The sequence below is a fragment of the Sinohyriopsis cumingii genome, chromosome 9, assembly GCF_028554795.1.
Source record: "Sinohyriopsis cumingii isolate HCF-2022 chromosome 9, ASM2855479v2, whole genome shotgun sequence".
NCBI classification, from domain to species: domain Eukaryota; kingdom Metazoa; phylum Mollusca; class Bivalvia; order Unionida; family Unionidae; genus Sinohyriopsis; species Sinohyriopsis cumingii.
The window spans coordinates 28461590-28488698 of NC_142969.1; the positions used below are offsets into that span (position 1 = coordinate 28461590).

General features: G+C 32.5%; 1 protein-coding gene across 1 annotated transcript in view; it reads right to left on the minus strand.

Moving 5' to 3' along the window:
- LOC149791456 (transient receptor potential cation channel subfamily M member-like 2) overlaps nt 1-26442 on the minus strand; it is a 67321-nt gene extending 40879 nt beyond the window's left edge. The window contains exons 1-6 of the mRNA XM_089971363.1: nt 26302-26442; nt 19497-19607; nt 17995-18026; nt 11878-12079; nt 8114-8242; nt 383-557 (exon numbers count right to left, since the gene is read on the minus strand). Of these exons, the coding sequence (XP_089827489.1) occupies nt 383-557; nt 8114-8242; nt 11878-12079; nt 17995-18026; nt 19497-19607; nt 26302-26442 (790 nt within the window). The remainder of the gene's footprint in view (nt 1-382; nt 558-8113; nt 8243-11877; nt 12080-17994; nt 18027-19496; nt 19608-26301) is intronic.
- Between the last annotated feature and the right edge of the window lie 667 nt (nt 26443-27109).

Below are 27109 nucleotides of genomic sequence, written 5' to 3' on the forward strand. Positions count from 1 at the left end.
ACTATATGTATACAAAAGTGCATGGACAGACATTTGATGTGTCTCATAATATCCCTCTGGTAAATTGGTAACCAATATTTCACGTACGTGCTTACCTACCTGCCAAATCGATCTACCTACCTACCTGCCTGTCTACCTACATACATACATACATACATCTTTCCATGTATCATGCATACATACATGCATACATACATACACACACACGCACGCACGCACGCACCCACACAGACACACACACACACATATACATACATACATACATACATACATACATACATACATACATACATACATACATACATACATAAATACATACATACATACATACATACATGCATACATACAAAGCTATCATTCATCACACTGCAACAAAATTTACCTTCAATATCTTCCAACATAAGATCTCCATATATATTCCAATATGGTCGCTTTAATATGGCCATCACGGTGTCTATAGTAAGCTCTGTATCGGGATACAAGATGGCGTAGGAAGCAATTGCATATGCCAAAATAAAAACACCTATTATAGCAGCCAATGAACCCAAATCCCAAACCTGTGGGTGGAAATAAAACATAAGCCTAACACATGAACCTCTTTATTAGAAAAACATGTTGGAATAAGTCTTACAATGAAGAAGTTAATTGCTATTATGAATGAAATGTATTAAAAGGATATATACCCCCAAATAAAATTCAGGTTTCTCTACTGAATACTGTAGTAGCTAGTTAGCAACAAACAACATTTTCAAATTCAAATATGTGTACAATTGCCATATATTAGAAGCAGCACTTAGCTGATCAAAACATTATAATATGCTAATTACAACTTAAAATGAAATTACCAATATTCCATGCTTTTGCTTCCATCCTCTGTAATATGATGATTTTTTCAGTTAGATTATGTTATGTACGTTATGGGGCTTTTTTGTTGTATTTTTAAGGTTTGCAAAGCTTTTATATCTACTTAATTTGACCAGCAATAATATATGTTTCTAAACCCTGCTGAGGCTGAAAATGCTGTACGTTGTTGGGATAAATTATACACTACAGTGGTCTCAATAGAGCAAAAAAAAAAAAATTAAATAGTGCAAAACAACCCACAAAAGTATATAAAACAATGGAAAGATAATATTACATTTTTAGACACAATAAGTAAATATTTATGTAAATTTAATTCCGCACATATTATTTTTGTAATGCCTAAAAATAATTATATTAGTTTTTCATTTTGCTGAGCAATTTGTCTGGCAAAGGTCATATCAATGTGAATAGCCCTTTATATTTATAAATGCCATGCCAAAGTACTCAAAACCTTAACAGACCAACATTTGTGCTTGTGTGTGCCCAGCTGCACACAAATTATATGCTACAGTAAGGACATGAAAATGTAAAGGCACACGCTACCGCATCTGCAACCAAATTACAGGGACTACTCCATGCACGGCTTTATCAACAGGATTATATTGTACAATATAAAACAACTGCTTGGATGTGTCAGTATGAACATTATCTACTTCTAGATGTTCAAGATTGTTATCGTCTGATATGTTACGGAAAAAGAGGACTTTAAAAGGAATAAGATATTGCAAATGCTATATCGAAATAAGGCCCAAACAAAACATGCCAAGCATTTAGATGTCGCTGGTCAAAACGTCACGCCCTATAAATTGCTGTCAGCTGCAAACATTATGGACAGACTGACAATATTCGTTGCCAGAAAGAGAAATATTGGTTACAGCATATGCCAATGCATGGCGAGTGTGGTTTTGAGAAGAAGCTGCAGTACAGCGGTGCTGTATTTAAACTATCATACGTAAATCTTATCAAATTGATCCTAATCTAATAATTTAAAATTATTGTAGTATTATTACTTTCACGTCTTTCCTCCGTTTCAGATTTCATCTTTTAATTGCATTTATATCTCTGTTTTCGTAGTTATTATCTGAGATAATTAGATGTGAAAATGAATGCACTGTTACAGATTTGCTATACAGATCGCCAGCTTCTGGCAATGCGACAGACACTTAGGTCATGATAATATGTAAAATGCAAATGTAATTCTAGCTGGCATCCAGATTGGTTTGACTAATTCAACATCCTTATGAATTTACTCGTGCAAACGTTCTTATTTATTCATGTATTTGGTTAATTATCTAATATATATTCTTCAACATTTTGTAAACATTTGCTTATATCTGCAAAAAAAACCCAACAACATTTACTGTGTGTTTGCGTATATCTCTATGCATACAATTTATTATCACCTTGTTGTAGGAGAACTTTATTTTAACATCCCATTGGTTGTGTCTTTTAGATGTATTCGCATGAAATTTTCCAAATGGTAAAGGATGTAGAACCTGCTGTGCTGTCATTATATAATATTATGCAATCTTGGTCTGCATTATATACTGGAGTGTGCATGAGAAAACTTTAATAAATTGATGAGGTTGTTAGTAAGTAAAGTAGTGAAAATTAACATAGCAAATGACCCTGGCCAACGCAGATTAAAGTCTGGAGGAGTTGCAAATGCGTGCTGTAAGGGGCATATCATAGGTAATACACCAGTAAAATATAGTCAAACACTTTCTTGAAATTAATATTCTACAAAATATTGCAATTTACGAAGATTCATTACTAATAAATTCATAAAGATATTGAACACTGCAATAGTCGTCCGAGATCTTGCTCAGTAAAGCTTTCAGAAAATATGGGGGATACTAGGCAAACAATGTGCACGTCTGACAGTCTAAATTACATTGGAATACTTGTATACTCCACTGCGAACAAATGCCATAACCTTCTAGAACATAGTCAAATCTGATCATCCTCATTTTAATGGGGACCTGATGACAATACTTTATTGTAGAAAATGTTACTTGTATTGCTTTAAAAAGGTATACAAAATGCTCACGCTAAAATGTTGATTAATTAGTGAGATGCCATTGTCATTAATAGTCAATATATCTGCACATTTTTGCCAAAGCTGGTCATTGCAGTGTCATCTGAGATCTCCTAATCACAATACTACACCAGCAATTCCGTTCAAATCACAACCGTAGAGATATGTGTATAATTAGAGTTGTGTCAAGAAAATATAGTATGATTAATAAAAAAGGTGATAAAAGTATTGAAAAGTGTGTTTAAAATGGTATGGCTATAAATCCATCAAACCAATAAGCTGATTGTTGCAATCGTACTAGAGGCATAATACTATGTGCTCATATTCAGATGGAATCATATTTAAATTATTTCGAGGACCAAAACGTTTAATTGAAGGTAAATACCTCAGCAAATTATTTAGAAACATTGATATGTTAACTCGTCTGGAAATGTCATTGCAATTAAATATTTTGTGGGAATGATAGAGAGCCCATAAGTCACAATCATGATTTTTCGAAGTTGCGCAAGGGCCACAACTCTGCAAAAATATGAAAGGTCTATTCCTTGTTAACTCATCTAAAATCTTTTATTGTGTTAGTGCATTATGGCCAAGCAATATTGAAATACAATATAACATCTGAATGTTAGATTCCCCCCAAGCTGGTGAGAGCACTTTATTTACATTGACCAAGGGCCAAAACGCTGTAATCTGGCCATCAGCGAAATCGTAATTACTATTGTTAGGATAAAATTTCACTGTACATTTGATTGAAATCCAACTGAAGCGAATGTTGTGAAATGTTCACAATCCATTAGCATGACTGTTCTAAAGTCGATCAAGAACACTAAATGTCAGTAATGCAAGCAAAATACACTGTATAATCTTTATTAATCACATCACGGCTTATTCTGGGTGAAATTAAGCTTTACAGTAAATCTAATGTGAATAAAATTACAAATGTGGCTTTATAATCTTGTGCAATAACGTTTTTTTTTTGTTAATATGGTTAGGATTATTAATTCTTAGATATATCAGTTGAATCGTATGATAAGATGAACAAGCATAAAAACCTTTAGCAAAATGTGCAGAATATGTCGGTAAACAAACTCATCCGTATAGAATAAGGTAATGCACGAGCAATAAATATAATAAATGATAAAGTACCATAAATCCAAGACTTATGCGGAAACAATATTTATTCTTGAACTCATCTGAGCTGTTCTTAAGATAAAACTTCACAGTAACGTGGTTTCAACCTACAAACAACTGCAGCATGCTATTTCTGAGGATAAACTATCAGAAATGGAAATATCTAACTAGTAAAGTATGTCTTTACACCATTTCTTCTATAGGTAGACCAAGTTTGTGGAAATAAATTTCAGTGATAAAATAGTTATGCTGCTGAGAGAACATGTTTGCATGTCCATATACATACATACAAACAAACGACAAGCATACATATGCTCATAATGTATGTTATATCCTAAGATTTACACAGTGAAGTAAACATAGATCATTGGGAATTAAAGATTGCCTTATTAGAGAAAATCGAGTGCAATGGCTACATACCATTTTCATGATCATCACCAACTTTGGTCCTATCTGTCTGTGAGCGTGAAAAATATGAAGAATTCTCAGGAAAAATAGCATTAGGTCTATTCCCATAATGACACGAGCAACTTCCAAAGCAACTGGCTGATGATTGGTCATCAAAACAGTCATTCCGATAATAAACAGGAAAATTGTGAGTATATCTAAAACATTCCAGCCATCTGCTATGTAAAATAGCAATTTTTTGCGGACAGACGATGCCTGTATTCTTGAAACCTGTTTGAAAAAGGTGAGTAGTTGTCACAAGTTAAAATGGAATGTAACAGACAAATGAATAAGCTCTACCTTAGTGGGGACTGACATATCCCAAATAGAATTAAACTAACCATATTTTAATAGATTATGTGAAAACATGCTCAACTTGACAAATATCAGCATACACAAGTGTATAAAAACATTAAAAAAATCTTCAAATTTGCTAAATTGCAATGAAAAAGCATACAATTTCCAAATTTAATATTTTAGAAATTATATAGGTAGATTTTGCACAACAGGACTTTATCATTTTTGTGTTTGGCTTAGTCGAATATTAAAGCAAAGATACCCAACACTTCTTTAATTACATATCCGTTTCACATGTACATGGATGCATGAAAAAAACTGTCTTTGTTTTAATTTAGGTCCTCAGTTTTTCCCATTTATATCTTGCAGTATCTGGTTTAAAGACATTTACAATATTTCAGTTTTACAAGTTCTAACGGGGTTTGCTTTCAGAGATAAACAATTGTCATGTTCAATGTGCAAATGTATATGCCCATATTTATAATTAAATTACCTTTTATAAGCTATGTTTGCTCACCAATTAAAGCCTTGGCTTTGTAATGCAAAGTTCAATCTCACTGACAGGTTCTATACCCACCCTGGCCATCCTAGGATCGGCCGCATGAGCATGTTCCTTAGGAAGGGCATTTTCTTCTATTTCATGAGCATCTAGCCAATAACAAATTATTCTGCTGCTCGTAATAGCATTCACATCTAGTTAATGGCAATGATTCTAAACTTCAGTTGTTCCATTATTTTGCTCACGTTCATTGATTATTGCCATCTTCTGTTTTCTTTTGAAAATTTAAACCGAAACAGTGTTTTTCAATGTTCAAGTGTTATTTGTTTATGACAGGAGAGACGTGCAACATTAGTTCTAATGAGAAGGTGCACAGTGGCCATACTTGTACTTGTTTGGCACAAATATAATCTCTTTCCTAGTGTTAAATGTGTAGAGTATACCAAAACAATATGAATAATATTCAGTTATGTTGAATATTCACAATATCAATATTCCCATATTTGTGTTTGCCATTCTTTAAGATAATGACAAGAAATTATGTATTTGTAACTGGAACATTGGCCTATCATCTAACAGCATTGTTTATATGCTGTGCTCTGTGATCAAGAGTTTTGCAAAAGTGTATTATTTTGTAGTATTGATATAGGCACTAAAGAGGACTGACAATATTAGAGAATAATAATATCCTCGTTTGAAAGAATGTATAATATTTATAGCATTTAATATGAGCAGTGTGATTTATAATGAATGTAATGCAAGCAAAAGTAATTTTCAAAACTTACAATAACCGTGTTCATGATATTACGATATCTTCTAATGTCACCGAAAAGCAAATTAAAACCAACTATATTTAGCAAGTTTAATAAATGTTTCCTTTGAATCAGAAAACATGGCAGATTCAAATTTGCATAATGTAGGTCAAATGCTAAACTAGCCATCAACATTTGCTAGAAATTCATGATATAAAAGAAAGTGAAGGCGATACTAAGTTATGTCAGCTCCAAAGAAGCGTATAATTCGTTCTCATACAATTACAATCTGGTATTCTTTGTCAAAATAAAAAACAATATTATATACAAATATGACATTGTATTGGTAAATTGATTTTTATTCAATGCTGTTCCAGACACTTTGAACAAATTAACCAGCTTTAGTGTCTGATTATCTGGTATGTACCTCTGTACTGACCTCTAGCCAATAATTCATTTTGCAAAAGCAAAGGCTAAGCTGGAGAAAATAAAACATTTTAAATGCCTCAATACAAATGTACACACTCTTTCATTGATGTCGGTGCAAATAATTTGAACACGTTTAGCAGAATAGTTCATAGCATTTTTATGAGAGAAATATCCCTAAAGCGGGGTAATTGTAAAAGTTATCTGAATGAAATGTTTTGCACCAAGCTTATGCACGAGGACATAATGACCTGAGTGGTAATCAATCTAAATAATAAAAGTTCACAGACATATATAGAAACTAAAAGGTACTGACAAGTCTATCAAAATTACAAAATACAAGTTTTGAACTGTTATTACATTAGATCTAACTATATTAAATGCATTATTCATTGTTATGCTATATGTAACCTGATCACCTAGTTTAATAACAATTGCGGGTCAGAGGCCAGTGTTCCAGATTGGAAGGAAAATGACTGCAGTTATATAATTGGATCAGTCTTTCTTCGTATACTCATTAACTATCTATGCTTATGTGGTCTGCTCCTAATTCGGCCAGACACTTATCCAAACTTGCCTTCTGCATCTATATCTCTACTCCCAACTTGTTTACTTTAATATTATGTAGCATTTTGTTAACAGTTGCAATGCCATCAAAGGGTTTTCTTATAAAATATATACAACGTTTTAATACATTGCTCGTTTCATATGATAGTCTCATTTTCAACATATTAAATCATATATCTATAATCAACATCTTGAAAAGGAATATTATATGTCAAAATAGCAAAATGTGTATGGATGTCAGTGTACAGAAGAAAAGCGTTACAATTAAATCAATTATTGAATTGGCATTAATGTCCCTCTCCCTCTGTACAGGACATTGGCTTTCCATGTACAATATTGTGTGAAACATTGTTGAAAAGTGTACATTTTTGAGACTTAGGGACTTTTTGAGACTTAAAGAATCTGAATTTATGGAGGACAAACCATCACATTGGGAATAATGATTAAAACGCAGGTATATATTTGGAAATTGGTAACTAGCACATGTATGGTGACCAATATAACGAAGATGAGATATCTGTGGGAAATCGGTGTGATAATGTTACAAGACATCCTGAAATAGTTCTGGATATTGATCAACCATTTTCACTAGGATTGATTTGATATTATCATGTATGTTTTGGACATGGTTTCACCATTGTTTATTTAGTCTGTTCCCACTTACAATATTGAATATGACTGTACAATAATGGAACAGACGCTCTGCATGCACTGAATGCATGTACGGTGTTTACAACGCGAATAATGTCACTATATAAATAAAGGAATTTCTATCGACATTCGCCAGTGTGTTAGGACCATATATATATATATATATATATATATATATATATATATATATATATATATATATATATATATATATATATATATATATATATATATATATATATATATATATATATATATATGTGTGTGTGTGTGTGTGTGTGTGTGTGTGTGTGTGTGTGTGTGCGTATGTATTTTTATTTGTTATAAACGGACTGTCCAAAACACTAAGTTACTCACTACTAAACGGGAATTGCTTGGAATGAAAACTCTGAAACTCTGACAAAATTACAGATGGAATTATATGCAATAGAGTGAAAAAACCTGTTTAATCTCTCCGGCGAGGAAGGAAGCTACCCAGACCATAAGTATACATTCTGCCGCAGACATCTGTACCTCCAACTTGCTGATCAAAACGTAGCTGTACAGGACAAGAAAGGCTATGAAGGATACCTGAAATGAGATAGATCTTCTCTTATTCTTTTTATTGAAATTTACTCCTTGCAGTCTACTTTGACAATCCCAGACCTAATATGTATTACCTAACTTTTTTCCTTTATCTTCAGGATACTTGTTGTACACTTTGGTCAGCAACAATAAAACAAAATATTATTACTGTCTTTATTAAATGAAAAAAGGTGAATTAGTGTCATTCATAATCAAAAGATTATTCAAAACTTCTAACGTTATAATCACATTCCCGCGCTTGTAATATCATCAGGTTTTATAAAATTTTAAACTTGAAAATAGCTTTATGAAATAAGCTCTGAGTGTGAATGCATTCAAGCCATATTAAGGGTTTATGGACCAGAAAGTTGTTTATGGATAATTTAAAAGTGCAATATTCAGTTTCATATATATATATATATATATATATATATATATATATATATATATATATATATATATATATATATATATATATATATATATATATATATATATATTTTACTCCCAATACAAATGTATAAAGTGTACGTAATCATGGATGTTATGTTATTAATTTATTTTAACTGAGACAGAGTAACAATTAGATTCTAAAACTCTTTTAACATATTTTCCACGCACGTTTTAAAAATCCATCATTTCAATGTTATAATGGAATATACTTAGTATTTTTACGTGTAATATTAAAAAGCTGCGTAAAGAGCTTGCGAAATGCATCAGTGATGTTTTTGATACACCGGTATGGCCTGGAGTAATGATTTTCTGATAAAAAAGATGTGATTACATGAATATGTATAATATTTATTTCATGGAAACAAATATTCTTTAAAACAAATTTCTCTTCTGGCATTCTGTATTATAATAAAAATAATAATAATAACAATAATAAAAATAATAGAAACCATTTTATTTAAGGTGGCTGACACCACTAATTGCATGGAACTAATTATCCTTGTGTCTCTTTATAATATTTACATATATGTACGTACATGGCACATAGTATTGGAAAGAATTAAGAAAGACCCCTAAATTTTTAATGCGTATATTATACAAAAAAGTACACACACACCCGGCAATTAATGCAGATCATTTTACTGGAGGAAAGAAAGAAAGAAAGATACATACAAATAAATTTTAATAGTGTATATTTATATACGGAGATAATTAATAAAAAGTATTTAAAAACAAAGATCCAGTTAAGTCTATTATGTATACTCGGTATATAGATAGTGAGTTGATTGTTTGAAAAAGTATACTTTAAGTTGTACTATTTTATCAAATAAAGCAGCTTTCAGTTTCGTCCATTGAGTTGGTTTGCAGTTAAATGCATTTATCTTTGTATTTTATCTACTTTTCTTTTGGATATATTCCCACATTCCTGTGGCCTAGGATATTGACAAATATTCTTAAAAGTCTTTTATTTAGGCATAGAATAGGACAATAGCCGAAATAAACTTTTGAGCATATGGTGACCCTTTGTAACAGACAATTTGTTCCCTTAAGACTTCTCTATCATTTATTGTATTTGGGACAGCATTTTATGGGAAGATTATGCAAGCTAATTTGGAAATATTCTTATTATACAGGTTTCCTGAGGAAAACAACAAAACAAAAATACAATATATGCAGTACATTAACACCTACATTTAGTTGATAGATATTGCTTAAAGCTTAAAGTTTACTTAATAAACACAAAGATGAATTGAGTTTATGACATATTACTTGAATATATTATTTATATTGCAAATGGTCTTCAACTATCAGAAAATTTATATTTTCTCTTATCTTAAACTAGACAAAGAAGGCAGGGGATAGGACTGTGAACTAAAGACAAGAGAGACTGTCATGATATACAATAGGCTGAACTTTCATGCATTGGACTGATTATGGTACAGAATTCAACGATATATCTTGAAATATAATTTGGAAACATTTTATGATAACCTATTAAACTGTTACAACATAATAGGCATTCGTTTATCAACTGTATGCTCAAGCAGTAAATTGACTTTACGTTTGTGAAAACCATGTTCCTCCCTTAGTCTTTGAAACATTTCCTTTGACCTATGTTCTTCCATATTGACAAATGCCTTTTCTATTTCAGCTGCTAGCAGACCAAAAATATGTATATGGTCTGTGGCCACATGTCCTTTCAACTTCAAAACAAAAATAGAACGACTTTATTTACAGAAGGTAAATCATTTAGTTTAAGAGCAATTATACCATGACGCATGGTGTTCTGTGCATGATTTGATAAGGATAGTAAGCTCTAATCTCCTTTTAAACATTTCCTTTTTCTGGTTTTGCTATGATGCATTTTTGTTGGCTCTAACATAACTTAAATTTGGACTATCATCAACATTTATTTGGTGAAGGTGTTGTTCATTTTTCAGTACAGGCTTTTCTGGGCACTTTGTACATACATATGGCAAGTCTAAAGAATATGATTTTATAAATTGTTAAAGTCTGATAGCATTCACTGTTGCCTGAAGAGCATCGATACCTTGAACAAGAACCAAATGGTATGCCCTCGTTTGGAGTTTGATAAAAAAACGTATGTTGAAATTGAGTATTTTTCCAATGTTACAGTATATCAGAAAAGACGAATTGACCTGCGTATACAAAGAGTAAATGTTGCTAGAGAAACTACAGGTCACAAATATAAAAAGTTGTGGGGAAAATATACATATATGTATGGTAATATTAAATGCCATCAGGCATTCAATCATAAAACAAAGAGGAATCGATGTTCATAACAAGAGAAATATAGTTCAGGAAAACGTGCATACACTGTATTCTCCAGCTTGAAGAGAATGGCGATATATATCATATCACTCATATCGCATTTTAGAGTGATTTGTTTGTATATTGCATTTTTATTTAAAATAATTTGTCACCACAATTATGTCTACTCTGATAGCAGCAGCTGTGTTAGTACCCATTAGTAATCATTATTAGGTTCCATGTAATGCCTTTACGGAGCCTCTAAATGCATGACTTGCATCTGAAGCAGATGATCAGCACATTAATGAAGAGAATACCTATTTGCTGTGTACATATCTGGCCTTTTATACTTAATCAATTAAGTGTGCCAAAGTCACACATTGCTCTATTCTTACAACACCTTCTATTAGTGCTCCAATAAAGCACAAAGAAATGGTGAACCATAAGCCATGAGATGCCTGTCAGCATGTCCACAATAATAAAATAAAGTGTTTGAATAAAGAAGTAATTAAATAATATAATAATAATTAAATAAACTTGCTAATGTGAACAGCTCACATGCTTGCAAATTATGATGTGGTTTTGGGACCAGTGCATGCTCAGAGATGAAAAGATAGCAATGCATCATCCTGAGTTTTGCAGGAGGTGACCAATGGAAGCAGGACAAATAAGTGCATTGTGATTCGTGAGCCGAACTTGTGGCAAAATGGTTGCAGGTTCGAATCATATTGTCTTTTACGCTAAATCATATATTGTTGTTGCTGCCCAAAAACACAAACCACTCCAGATTTTGTGCGTGTTCCTAATAGAATGCAGCTAGTGTTTACGCGATCTCCTACACATTTTAAATTGTATAAAATGGTACAAGTGTGCAATCCATGATAAATAAAATTACTCATAGGATATTTGAGACTTACCACATTATGCATAAATATTATAATGGGTGCATTATAGAATGTTGTGAATTTCTTCCATGTTTTCATATCTGTCTTGGCATTTTTTGTTTTCTCCGATTTGCCATTTGCTTTATGTAAGCTGTCCTTTGTCCCTTTTTCTGATTTGTGATTAACTTGGTCCGATTTGCCAATTGCTTTGTCTTTTGGATATGTATCCACTTTGCTGAAATCGAAAACAACTGTGTAAAGGTTTTCCAATAACTTTCTTATATTTTTAAGCAAATAAAATAATGGATACCTACCGTGCAATGTTCCTTAATTATTTTGTCAGTATAACACTATATGCCAATTTAGGATCTAATATCTATACAAGTTCCAAAGAAAAATGAAAGAGGCCAATGACTTTATAGTATGGTTTGTTGTAACCTTGATATTGAGGCAGTAGGTATGAAAATACTAGAATATACAAAGTTATACAAGTAAACTTTCATTTTAGGATCTTCAGTGGTTCAACAGTTTCATATCTCATTTTCCTTGCCAATAGGTTCGATGGACACAGGGATAATTTCTATGTGTCTATGTTATTCATAGCTGAATTGATTCATGATATGATGCTATAAACCTATTTACCAAACTACCAACTTTGCAATACGAAATATAGTCTTAACATCGACCTCATGCAAATTACTTTCCCAATATATGGCAATGCATGTATGAATGCTTTATTTACCAAGCTGGTACAAATTAAACTGAAATTCAATATCTTGAAAAATAATACGCTCAGCCAATCAGATACTTGTTTGCTTCATAAATATTCTCAGACGATGCTCATTTTAAGTACATAAAATATGTTTATAACATAACAGTGCTTAACAGATCTGCTCAAAAGGTGATACCGCATAGTTCATTAATTATTGATCATTTCAGCCAATGATATGTAACATCGCCACCTGGATCTGGCCTGTAGTTATGTTCAACCGATATCAATATAATTGGTATCTATATAGCACGTTTGATCAAACTCTACCAAAATTACAGTCTTTCAAGAACTGAAATCAGTCAGGCATGCATGTACATTATTACATAATTAATATACACATGCCACACATATAAACAACTGACGCAATATTATGTAGGTATTTTACCTCTCTCTGTCTCTGTCTGTCTGTCTGTCTATCTATCTATCTATCTATCTATCTATCTATATATATATATATACATACATGCGTACATGCATACGTACGTATGTACGTACGTACATACATACATACATACATACATACATATAATATTTTATAGCAAAGCCAAATAAAGATACATTTCCTTCAAAACCAACATTAGGTAATAATTAATAAATGTAATAACAACACTGTGATCAAGAGAACGAAATCAAAACTTTTATTTTTAAATAGATAATCTTGATAAGACAGAAGGAAACGTTCCAGTGAGTAAAATAATATAATTTACAGTTTTTAATATGTTACATGCACATGGAATTATATTCACATGATACTTTTAATTCATTCATATCGCCGATTAAAATACTGTCTGATTTGTCATGGTCAATAAAAAATGCATGATATAATAAATTATGCGAATGCAATATAATTATATCGGTTTTAACAAGATGCATAATTTAAAATTAATTTTTCTATGCTTGTTGATCAGTCGAGTCGGTAAGGTTTGCTTATAAATAAACTTCTTACAATGTCCTTACTACCTGTTTCATATAATAATATGCGCGGACGTCACTTCGGAATGCCTAACTAAAACATAGGTAATCTTTCTACATGCTTTGACAAATCCATACAATCCTAACTACATACAATTTCTGCAACTGTTAATCAACAATGATAAGATTATCCCTGATTATTACACCTTTCAGAGCTTATAGAGGCGTTTTTTATAGAAGTTTTATCCAATTGAAAACTAGCTTATGTCTCAGTTAAAAATATTACCTTGTGGCCAATTGTTGATGTCTGTAGATGTACCGATTTGCATAATGACTATACCTTTAGATTAAAATCAGTATATTTGTATATATTTTTGGTCAAAGTTAAAGCAAATTTATATTAATGATCACTGCATACTGCTTCTGATTCTATATTAGTCACTAATTTATGAGCAGATAATTTATTTTCAGCTTATTGTCCTCTAGTGGTTTATATAAAGATGTGACTTTATGACATTCCTTATTTAGATCACATGTCATTGCATCACCGGAATTGTTGTTAGATATGTGGTTTGGTTATCGTAACGTTTTGGTCAACATAATATGTATTAGTGCCATCTTTATCTTGAACTGTATTATACTATATTTAATAAAGCTATCACTCATATTTAATGATCCTGTTGATATATTGTTGATTTTTTTATACGTGGCATGGTTATCTTGACAATATTTAAAATCACTTTCAACCCTAATGAGCTTATTGATACACAATCTGCAATATCATCATATTGTTAATATTTATAATTATATACATGTTTAAACTGATAGTGCTTGATAATCATTTTGTTGTTCCTCACTTGTTCCATATCGAATATATTGTCACCATTCGAAATGATTAATCAACATCAGTTATTATTATATTCACATATTTTCTTTTTTTTGCAAATATATTTTGTTTATTTTGCTTGTTTTGTTTCTCACCTTTTTACGAATAAATATCATGTATTATCTGTGTTGCATTATCAAGATTATCAAGATTATTTTATCATCAAAGTCATTTGTCATAAGAGTGTTAACATTATACCTTGCATACATTTTCACAAGTGTATTACTTGCAATAACAAGTTGTCCAAAAGTTATAGCCTTATAATTCTTCATGAGTTGAGTTTATAACATGTCCGATGCACCAGGAGGTAGTCCAGCACCATTGTGAGCAGATTAGTATGATTATATGTGTAATTATATAACTTATATCCATGCCTGATATTTAGTAATATCTACCCCTACATATATACAGTGTACAATATAAAGAGAACGTGAGAACCTTGTGGAATAGAAAAGCATAGGTTCAACTGGGTTGTAATGTTTCCATATACGGACATGATTTGTGTCCTGTTGACTCAAAATAATTAAGGCTACATCCAAATACATGCTGCAGACTAATGAAGGAGGATTGTTATCTTTCCTGTATACAATGCAGAGAGAAGGTCATTAACGACTCTCAGAAGGACAGTTGCAGTACGATTGCAAGGGTGATAGTAAGAAAGACTATTTAAATTCAGATGAGATAAAAATATAAATTATCTTCTTTTAAAGATTTTTTAAATAAACGAGAGGTTAGAAACAGGGCGGTTGTTCTTTAGATAACATGTGTCATGTGTCGATTTATTGAGCAGAAGCTTTGCAATGGCAGTTTTCAGAAATAATGAGATTCACCAAATGAGAGTTAAGTATTGATAACATCGGTTACCAAAAAAAATAAATATTGAATCTAAGCACTCAAAGCAGCAGTGATGTTGGAATCGGATTGCCTTCATGTGATTTTGGAGCGCTCTGCATAACCAAATCAGTAGAGTCAGGTTCAAATGATGTTAAAGGTTGCCTTGTATATTCTGTATCATGAATATACGGTTGTCACGGAATAAGGCAAGAACATAACATGGTGATGCCTTAGAATAATAATGCGTAATTGTTTACGTTGACGCGAACAGCGTTGCCTAAAATATTGTTTTTCTTTGAATAATATTATCTGAGTAATACTGGCATCTCATTGTAGGTCATTCTTAGCGAGATACCCATATCGCATGATGTGTAAGGGTACTTTAGCCTTGGGCCTGTCAAGTACTTCTTTTAGTACCTGTAAGATTCATTTGATATGTGGAGAGACTGTTCAGGAGGTGTCTGATTTAGACAATTTACTACAGGCATAGTGCTGATGGTGTGGTGGTGTCGCGGCATAGGTCTATCAATATGACAGCAAGGTTTTTAGTGTAGCAGCATAATTGGTAGTGTGGCGGAGTAGATGTTAATGAAGCAGCATAACTGTGGCAACGTAACAGGTAATTTGGCAGAGTAACTGATAGTATGAGAGCACAGCGGGCATAGTTGGTGACAGTATAGCCTCTTAAATGACAACAGTTCAACACAGTGCAATCACCAAACAAGGGACGGAGGATCAATAATTCATTCCATGGATGTGACTCTCAAGCTTGAGGAATATGGGTTTCCGGGACAGTCAAATCAGATACGATTCTTGACAACAGAAACAAGAATGGCACTGAATTGTTATAAGGACCTTATTTCAAAGATAATTTGAAGTAGCAAAGAACTAAATTTGCATTTTCATTTTATTCCATAATGAATGACAATTTTTTAAAATGTATCTTGTTAGATCGATGGTATATAAAAACTGACGCTATGGAGCTTAAACATTTCAAAGAAAATATAATAAAGTTTGTTGTTCCTATTATCTTAAGAATACTTTATAAGTAAATCAACAAAATCATAAACGCTGTTGTTTGTCTTGTTTTTTCCTTAAGATTAACATCATGTTGAATTCCATAATTTTATGAAAACCCTTTAAAAATGATTAATTGTACTGTATCTTATGAAATATCCGATGAATATTATTTCATCAGACCTTTTTCCAAGGTCGTCTATACTGAATAAGTTGCCTATTCATAAAATAATTAGAACTTTTTTGAAAACCGTGTGCCGATATAACTATCCATTCAGTGAAAGCATCAATATGAACATTTCAATGTGGCTGATTTGTCAGCAATACTGTCAGTCAAATCGGTACCATTTGGATCTGACCTAAGTAAGCATCGTAAGAATACTTTAATGAAAGCTGCACACGGCTTTCATTTTGAAAGATAATCGATTACAGGATTATCTCGTTGGCTCATTCGGAACCATACAAGCAGTTTAAGAGGAGTAGTGATTACAATATTGTGCTAACAGATCGACGACGGATGACGGACAATAGACGATCCCATATGTTTTGTTTCTGGTTTATGACTGGTAGAGCTATTAAAACAACTAAACAATGCCATAGCCTAAATACATTACAAACGCCCCCAAAAAACCCACCTGGACTAGTACATGGAAAATTTAAACAAATTAGCATCAGATGAAAAACTATCAGAACTAGCATTAATACTCTTTAATATTTTTGTTTTAAAATAAGCGTCACAAATCATTTATTAGAGAATTATATGTACAATGAACATGAAAACAATTATAATAAAGCTCTCATTTTAGAACTGTGTGAACAAAAATCAGATCGTGAAGATTCTTAGTATGGATCAACATATAAATAATGGTTAAAAATATAATTTATATATCAATAATGAAATTTGAAACATACAATGTTGCCGAAAATGGAATTAAGTGAAATGGTGCTAGCACTAACAATGTTTGAAATTAGAAGAATGTGTGGCAAATTTCATACATTTAAGGTGTAACTGGATTGTTATATTGAATTAAACTTACAAATATAGAATTTAATTAAGGGTAATGCTATACAACACTATCAAAAGAGTTTGCAAACACAAAATCAATTAACATAAGAATTAAGTTAATTCAATTGTTATGTTGTATGTATTAGCAATATTATATCCAGCAAACAATGATGTAAAGTGCACAATAAAATGACTAAATTATCCTTACATTTTTAATTTGAAATCTTGAATACTTGAATGTATATTAGGGTCTCTTGATTGGAAAATGGATTATGTCCCTACAAATCACGATGGAACAAATACTACTGACAGTTTACGAATATCAAAAAAAAAAAAAAAAAAAAAAAAAAAACAATCGTGCTGTTATCATTGCAAATAGATTATAATTTGTACATACTTATTAGCAGACAATATGAATGTTTACCTTTATTTGAGGCTAATTTACTTTAGAAACGCATAAAATAGCTTGTGAAGGAATTGAAATTAAAGGGTATGAATTAGTAAATTTGCTGTTCAGGATAATCAAATTATTTGCTGAGAGTGTAGGTAAAATTAAACATGACGATAATGAACACCACTAATACAATAATTTGTTGATTTAGCACCTACAATGCAGTCACTTGTGGTTGAAGATACACAAATTAATAAAGAAAATTTCGTGTCAAAACCTATAGTTAAAAGCAAGAATGCATACACAAGGAAAGTACCTCAGAATATTTTTACCTTCTTTTTAGTGAACCGCAGCATATTGACTTCTGGATTATACACATCAGTTGATATATGGAATTAGAACAATGAAACAAATATGAACACACATAATTAAAGGAAAGATTATCTCAAGCAAACAATTACTTGTAACCATAAATGAAACACAAAATGCAGCGAGTACAAATATAACATTCAGATTTGAATATTTATCTAGACTGATATGTGTAATGTATTGGTGAATATCAAGGGAACAATATGTATTGAAAGTATATTTCTTGTATGTTACAAAATAAGAAGCAATTGCAGTAACGTGACTGACAAGGAAACATGTTTTGTTTAGCAGATGTACTTTGTTAACTGCTACTAACACAATTAAATTTGCATCCGTTGTGCAAATTTGGAGTACCTGATAGTTGTAGCATGTAAAAACATCTAGCATTAAGTAGTCTATTGATGTCCAATGGCGAAGCATCCTCAGCCAAACATAAGCATAGTAAAAATACATCAGCTATTTAGCATGACTACATCAGAAAGAGATCATGTTTCATCCCAATTTATGGCCAAAAATGCAGAACATTTTCAAGACGACATGACAAATACACTGAATACAGACAACTCTAGTAAGTTGGTAAACGAAAGTAAGGAGAATAGAAATTCATCGGCAGAAAGTATTTAAATGACGACAATTTACGTTAGAAATCAAATTCATTTGAGCAATCGTCGGTAAAAATCCGCTTGTCCGAGTCAAAACATGTATTCGTTATTTTTAGGACAACCAAGTTAGGATGAACAACACTGCAAGTGATATTGAGAAATGCAAGAAAGGAAACTTATTCACAGTCAATGTAAAACTTCAGCCAAATGCGGTTTAAATAAATGGACCAGTGCAGTTATATTGGAAAAAAATTAAGTGGATAATCAGGTATCTGAATTTATGTAAAAGATACTTTGGAATGCTCAAAAATAATTCAAGCATTCCTAAGTTCAAAGATTCATATAAAGCAGATATGTGTTGGCGTGTTTTTTTGTGAAAATAAACATATGTGGGACATAATGTCAGTGATAATGACTCTTGTAAATGATGCGACACGCTGTAAACTGGAAATCAAACAAGAATGAATGCGTATAAATCTGCATGAAACGTCTGACTTTTAACATTTCATAGTGATTGTAGGTTGCAGAAGGCAAATATAAGATAAGCAAGTTGTAATATACTTAGTGTAAATTATGCTTGAAATTAAATTCATCAAAAGCTTTTGCCGATATAGATATGCATGCCATAATTAGCTATAATGGTGTTAGCATGACCAAGATTCAGGGCCAATAAGTTTTTAAATATTTAAAATATTTCAACAGTCAAAATTAAAGGTGAAGTTAGCCCTGAATCCAAAGTTAAGACAATAGACTAATTCGTATATACAGACAAATAGAAAATTATAATGCAAGAAGGTCATTCCATATTCATGTCGGCGAACAAAAAAATCTAAGAGTAGTTGGTAAGTGAAGAGTAATTTGACCTGTGCTTCCTTTATATCCCCATCACTACTTGAATTCCCCTGATCATCCATTCTTTCCTCATAGCGTACGAGCCGTGGGATCAAAGGTGGAACAGCCATACATGCCAGTAGCTGAAAAATGGAGTATAAATTAGTTCGATGTATATCTACACACTTTATTGCTTAAAATACTTTAATACAGATACAACGGTACAGTGACAATCAAGAGCATCATTGGTTCTCAGAGCTATCTCAGCAATAATGTATGGATTTTTTTTCTGAATGCATAAAAAACAAAATTTGAAAAAGTCCATACATTAGAAATTGTAACTATGACTTTCACATGACATTGACCATGTAACATTTTTAGAAGGTTGTACTAGTGCATGAATTTGAATGATCCATACCTGAATATTCTAAAACTATGACATCGTCCCTTTAATGATTTATTACGTATATTAATACGGAGTTTGATTTGGGTTCATAAACCTTGTGTGCTCCAAATAAAGACCAACAAGTTTCAGTCTGAAGTGACTACAAATTTGGAAAAATGTTAACGTTCTTAAGAAGGCATACAAATATAAACGGGTCATCTGCATAAACAAGCAGACCCGAATATAAAATGTCATTTGCTTATCCATAATGGCTTTTGCTTCAATGTTTTCAATATTTCTTTGTCATGCTTGAACATGTGTATTGTCAAGGAAATATCAACAACTCATCAACATATTATAAAGCATATGCCTACCAAATTACGTTTTCCTGCCGATTAAATGTCTTAGTCAAACACATTAGACATTTTAGTAAAGATTGTAATTACTGATGCCATGTCTTGACAGTATAAACACATCATCGACATGTAAATGCAAATATGCTAATGATATTTCTTAATGGACCAGGCCAAGCTATCTGTGCATTAAGGAGTGGAGTTTATCGTCTCAAAGCAAACTCTTAATCATGAGTTTTAAATCAACTTTGACCTTGTACAAATTAGTTTGACGAAAGCAATGTATGTATACAAAAATTAACAGCTATCAGTTTATATCGTCCATGATTGATTGTGATCCCTCACATTGATTGGACTTTATAACCATACAGCTACAAAGAGCCCAAAATTTAAATAATACTGCTTATTACACTAATGCCACTACTACACGTATGGTAAAACAAATAACAATTGAGTACCGGTAAATGAATAACAAAAATCATGACTTTGAAAACATGAACAGGACTCTGGAATTCACAAATTCTGTCCACCTGGGAAACATAAAGTGTACACGGGTTCACCAAACAATTTTAGTTATACACTAACTTGTGCCTCTAAAATATGTGCTACAAATGAGGACCAAATAGTCCTCAAAAAGAGAAACATTTTAGAAATGTTTTTAAAAAAATTTATGATAGCATCATGTTATCTGCTTATGTATAATAATATGCATATACAAATGTATGCCGTTTTCATTTGGTGTTTACTAAATTGTGCTAATATGGATTATGTTATAAATATCTATCTAAACAAGAACAGCTTAATATAGATGGTACACGTAATAAATTCATTGATAAATGAATATAGATAATCATATCAAATACCAATTTCATTCTCTTGGTGGCTTGTGATTAATTATAATAAAAAAGTCCTTTCTTGAAACCACCAGTAAAAGTGCTTAAGAGACCTAAGTGGACTGGAAATCACTCACCAGACTGATATATGTAAAACAGCCATACGTGGAGGCTTTTGTCCAAATTATCTGAGCTTGTTTGTAACAAAATGGCTTTCAATGATGTTGATCGAATAAGTTTACAAAATCCACGTTGCAAAGTTTCTTTATGTTACTTATCATTCGTCCATATCGCATGGTACATGAATATAATTTGTACATAATTGAAACGCCTTTTCTATATCATGGCACATTACATAACTAGAAATTGCGGATAAGTGATGAACGATGCAAAATGGATACATTAACGTATGTACGGTCAAATACGGTCTGTCGAATGAGGTCAAATTATATGAACTCAGTGTCAATTGGTTATATCTGTTTGTTAATTTTGTTTTATATCTTTAGTAATTATATCCATTTCTGACATCACTTTGACTTCTTCGTCCCAATAAGAAGTGTGCTTTCTATAAAATGCAGTCAAATTTTATTTTTCTTTAAAGTATTAATGAGCAACATTTATGAGAGACTGAAACAAAGTCTATCAAAATGAGATTGCCTTTGATCGATTTTGTATAGTGGTTTTTGAAAGGAATTTGTTTAAAGGTTCTTTCATTTTTATTAATTATGGCAATATTTAATTACTCATTGTACAAAGTTAACGAGTGTTGGACAAGAAGCAACTATATATCAAATAATAGTGAAAAACAAGACCACTTGAGCTTGGTGGGTAATACAAGATGAATAAACAATCTGGAGTAATAACGTGAACAGCAGAAAAGAGTAAGATTGCAAAGTGATGTGATGACTGTTCTCTATCATATCATTTATTTGAAAATCACTTGTTTTGGTAAATTTATTTGCATTTGCATTTGCTTTTTCCTGAGAGCTACATACAGTTTCTGCTTCAACTAAGTTACATCTCAGAGAAAATAACCTTTTATGCTTGGATCCTAAAAGAAAATAAATATTCATTCTATAACAGGTCGGAGTACATATTAAAGTTTAATTCAAATCCCATCACGAATATTGCAAAATGATTGGCTCGAAAACAATTCGAGACTCCATGAAAGAACATGTAAATACAGTTCAGAATGCAATGATTAAAATAAAAACTTAATTAATTCATGCAATCATCAGTACAGCTCATGCGATTTTACGAAACCCCACGCTGGTGGTGGAGGGATATTAGATAGGTTTAAACAAATTGTCATTGAGCTCTCTGAGAGTCCTGAAGGAATCGCCACAGCCGCTGGAGAAGACTAGCTCAACCACAAAGTTTTTTGAGGATTTGTCGCGGATGACCACCACGGAATGAGTGACATCTCAATAAAATGGGCTTGGTTTATTTTATATGACCCACGAAATCATGCGATAAAGATGTTCGCAGAGAGAGAGAGAGAGAGAGAGAGAGAGAGAGAGAGAGAGAGAGAAGAAACACGAATTTATCTACATCGTTGATTATTTTCTGATGCTGAAACATGTAATAATTCAGCTGATTATAAACATGAAAATAATACAGACATGATGCCAAATGAAATGTTAGATATCTTAACATCATGATTATGCTCGCAAACTGTATTAATAATCCATTTTGTGCAATGGTTCGTTTTCATCACACTACGTTATCAGAATATACAGAGACATATATTTACTTATTTATCTTGCAATAATCAGTAATTAGATGGATCAGTTTAATACTTGTGGAATATTCACTGTGTGAGCAAGGTTTGTCTTTAAACATATATCGTACTTACACCGATGACCTTGTAATCTCATCCTTTGTTGCATATTTTTCAGCATTTTATGCACGTTGTTGCTTCCTATGCGATCACTGAAACGGACTAAATATTTATGTTTGCAACACACTGGGGTGAGGCTTTAGAAGAGAAACAACACGTTGGATTCTTTCCACCGTTACATCCTATATTAGAAAATGGTTTTGTCTCTTTCGTTTTTGTTCATCAATGTGATTTACCAAAGCAGGAAGAGAGAAAATACACGCGAATTAGATAATCTACATCTAGGATATACTTGGTGCACAAGGCCAGGTGATTACCTTAAGAGTAGGGGTATGATGTTCACAAACTGATTTCGATGAACGAGCAGACCAGATGACTCATATATCAAGAATATAAAATGATGTGATACAAAAGCATGAATAAAGCATGAATAAAGCTGAATTGTGCTGGTCAAAGTGAGATGATGAATTTAATTCGCTCAGGTGTGGATCTACAGACAGGATCATATTTTACTTATAACTATAATCTATTAACAGCCGATATCAGAGTCTCTGTCGGAATAAATTATGATGCATTACTTCACCCTCAGATTCAGCGTATTCGGTGAAATGTGCATAATGTGCTATCCACTTTAGAGGTTACCAGGTTAGCTCAAATGACCTACACAGATAAAGTGTGCACGGCTGATAATGACGAAGAAACCAAAATAGTGATCATCTATAGCAGAATAGCTATAATAAGTATTGCTTAACTAACGTCAGACAGTTTTTATCACAGTCAAAATGGCCAATGCATTAACAATAATAATCAGTATATAAAGTTTCCATGTATTATAACAGAGTTCTTACTTTTGAAAGAGGAATTCAATATAACATGGAATATAAACATGAACTCACCTGCGAGCAGTATTAAGGCTGTCTTACTCAGCTTAATGACACTTCCACAAATCCAAATTATGGAAAGGACACATGGTCCTTGAAAATCAATTAATAAATAAATTGTCTTTACAGTTTACTGTGTGCCTAACAATGCGTATGTACGTGTCATTTACCGAAATCACCAATGGGGGGTCAATTTTATCGCGCCTAGTTCACTCTTGTCATTGACATGCGAGTGACCAAGGATCACAACCTTCACAAATCGGGCAGGCGAATAGAAATATGCCAGTAAGGGTATTACCCGTCAGATACAAATATCAACCGACAGCGCTGGCATATTAAAGAACAATTCATATCAGACCTTTGCTCGCAGCACCACCAATATGCGACGGCCTAGTCAAAGGATATTTATTTTTAAAAAATTGTTCCACATTATACTATGCTTATCGATGGTCACTGACTTTGTAAGAACTCATTTGTATACGAACATAATACATTATTTTTATCCAATAATCTACATCAATGGTGCTTATGACCTGTCTTCGTCTAACGGAGGAAAAGATGGAAAGGTACATATTCTTTATATTGGATGACAAGGTTGATTTACCTGACATATGTCAATTCAATGGAAAACCTACCGCACTTCCAAATGTCAATTTTACAAGATAAACGTATCAATAATTCCGCTGAGTAGTAAACGGACTTTCACGAGCAGACTTCATGGCTCAAGCTTTATTACTCCAAAGATGCCGACAAGCTTAAGGAACAACTCCGAAAGAACAACTCATTCGATTATATGCAGTTTGGTGAAATTCATAATTTCTCTCTTTTAAATACTAAAAAGATAACAAGCATGCATTGCGTTACAAGGAACCGATCCGCTCGTGTCATATAAGGCATGGATCTCGCCATTTGGCAATAATGGCGTAGTCTTTGTAGGTTCTGCTACGTGCTCCTCAAATGCTTTGTGCATCATCAATGTAATGATTACTAAGACAGACAAAGTTCGTTCTACAAAACATTGCTGAAACTTAGTTGCCAATAGGCGGGGAAATAATACGTCGCTTGGCAAAAGACATTAATGAATTAATTTATAATAATCTGGTCAGAACAAATAAAATATGATACATGAAAACTGATGCTGTCAAGGACCAAAGCTAAGACCGATTGAAATAACAAAACATTGTTACAGAGCTCTGATAGTGAAAACATGCCAGCAAAACATCGACTTGTATGAGACCTACAGTCACTATAAAACATGCACGGGCATGTAGATGATTTAAATAAATACATTATCAATTAGAATCAAACACTAGGTCATTAACTGTCAATGGGCTTATAACTTGAAGCAATCAAATTAAGTAAGTATTTCTGGTCAATTTTATTGTTTGTGTTAAAGTAGGAGTTACACTTCCTACGGATGTGGCATTCTTTTCCATATATATTTCGATGCAACTGTATAAACACAGAAAGGAAAAATAATTTGGATATACTTATATTATTTTAATCAAATACATCACAACTTTTTGCATAGTACAAATTATGTTACTGGTGGTGTCGGGTTGTTCAAGTCACATATACCGCATTTACAAAAGTTTGTTATAATGTTCGAGATAATTCTTTTGGATTCTAAATATTAAGAAAAGTAAAGGAAGTAGGTTTCTCTCCCAGAATATACAGTAGATGTGTTAGGATGGTGAAGAATTAATTAGATTACACAGAAAAGCATACACCATTCAGTACAAGACAATTGACTGGTGTGGGCCGAATCTGATAAATTAGCTTCATTATCCGATATTTTTTATAAAAGTGGACTTGAGCATAGATGTTACTAGTGTTATGCATGTTGAACGTATTCCGTTTTGTTTCGTTACGTTTTAGAAATGATCTTGGATGTACATTTCAGCCACTGTGAACTTCATTGAATACTTGTGTGTGTGATCAGGATTTTTAAGGTAGCTTTAACAATATGTCAGTAATATCGCTAATATATATGCAGTGTGGCAGTTTATAGTGATGTCTAGCACTGGGGCATCATGTAGCATGATGTCCCACCCAGACACATTATTCTGACACCAGGCCGACCAGTCCTAACACAAACCTCCTAACGCTGAGTGCCCAGCGAGGCAGGTGCTAGTACCATTTTTGTAAGTCAAACCCACGACCTCCCGCTTCCGAGGCGGACGCTGTAACCACTAGGCCACCGGAGCGGTATTACACAATACGAAGACCTTTGTACCTCAAAACAATACTAATAACATCATACTAACTCGATAGCATTACATGCATGATAGCAACGTAAGCAACATTCAGAACAATTTAATGTGACTATTTTCCTCCTTTATTTTCATTAAAACGTTTCAGCAAAAAAATACAAATGTAACAGTAAAGGTATTTCTATGATTTTTGAAACGTCAATGGATGTTATTTTCAACACGTTGTCACACATTGATGTCTATTGATAACTTACGGAGAGCAGAGCAACAATCAGTGTATACATTAATTTAATTGGCTAAACCTTGCATAATCAGTGAGGAATTTTACTTACCTTCTTTATGCTATTCTCCTGCTTTAATCCACCCATCCATATCTTGTCGAAGAGATCAAGGCAAACTTGTAGGGATATAAATCCGTTATCGTGTGCATTCACGGCAATCTCGATGCATGTTGTCTTACCCCACTGCTCCATCTTTCTAATCAACAGATCATGTGTTTTCTTTGGATTGGTTTTATAACACGTTTTAGCAACCTTTATGGCTAAAGCCATAAACGCACTGTAAAATGTTAAAATGGAAAGCAAAAACAGTACAACTGCGTCATCTGCCCACCGGGATAATGTCTACAAACGAATAAAGTGATTAAATCACACTGTGATCACTGCGATAGAGCTGTAGAGATGGCGCAAGGTTAACAAGCATCATGGCTGTGTGGCAGAGGACACTAGAGTAAATTATCCGAAGGAAAAGCCCCCAAAATAAAAACTTGTTAATATTTTCAAAAACGAACATTACATTACGACTGAAAGTCTATAGATATGTAACAGAAAGACGTGAAACCTACAGATTGGAAGCAAAAGCAAAACATAATTTATTTCTCTACAATACAAAGTGAAGATTCAAAAGACACCTATGTTATAGTTAATTAACATCACAGTAATCGTTATCATCATATCATAAGTGCAAAAGTAAAGTATGTTGAATTTCAATATTGCTGAATGTCTTGATACAACACAATGTTGTAGTACAGACTATCTTTGAATGAGTCAACGAAAATCCCAGAGCAGCGAGTTTTAGTAAGAAATTCAATCAGCACTTTATTAGTTCTGACAAATAATTTTAATAAATAATTCCTCACAA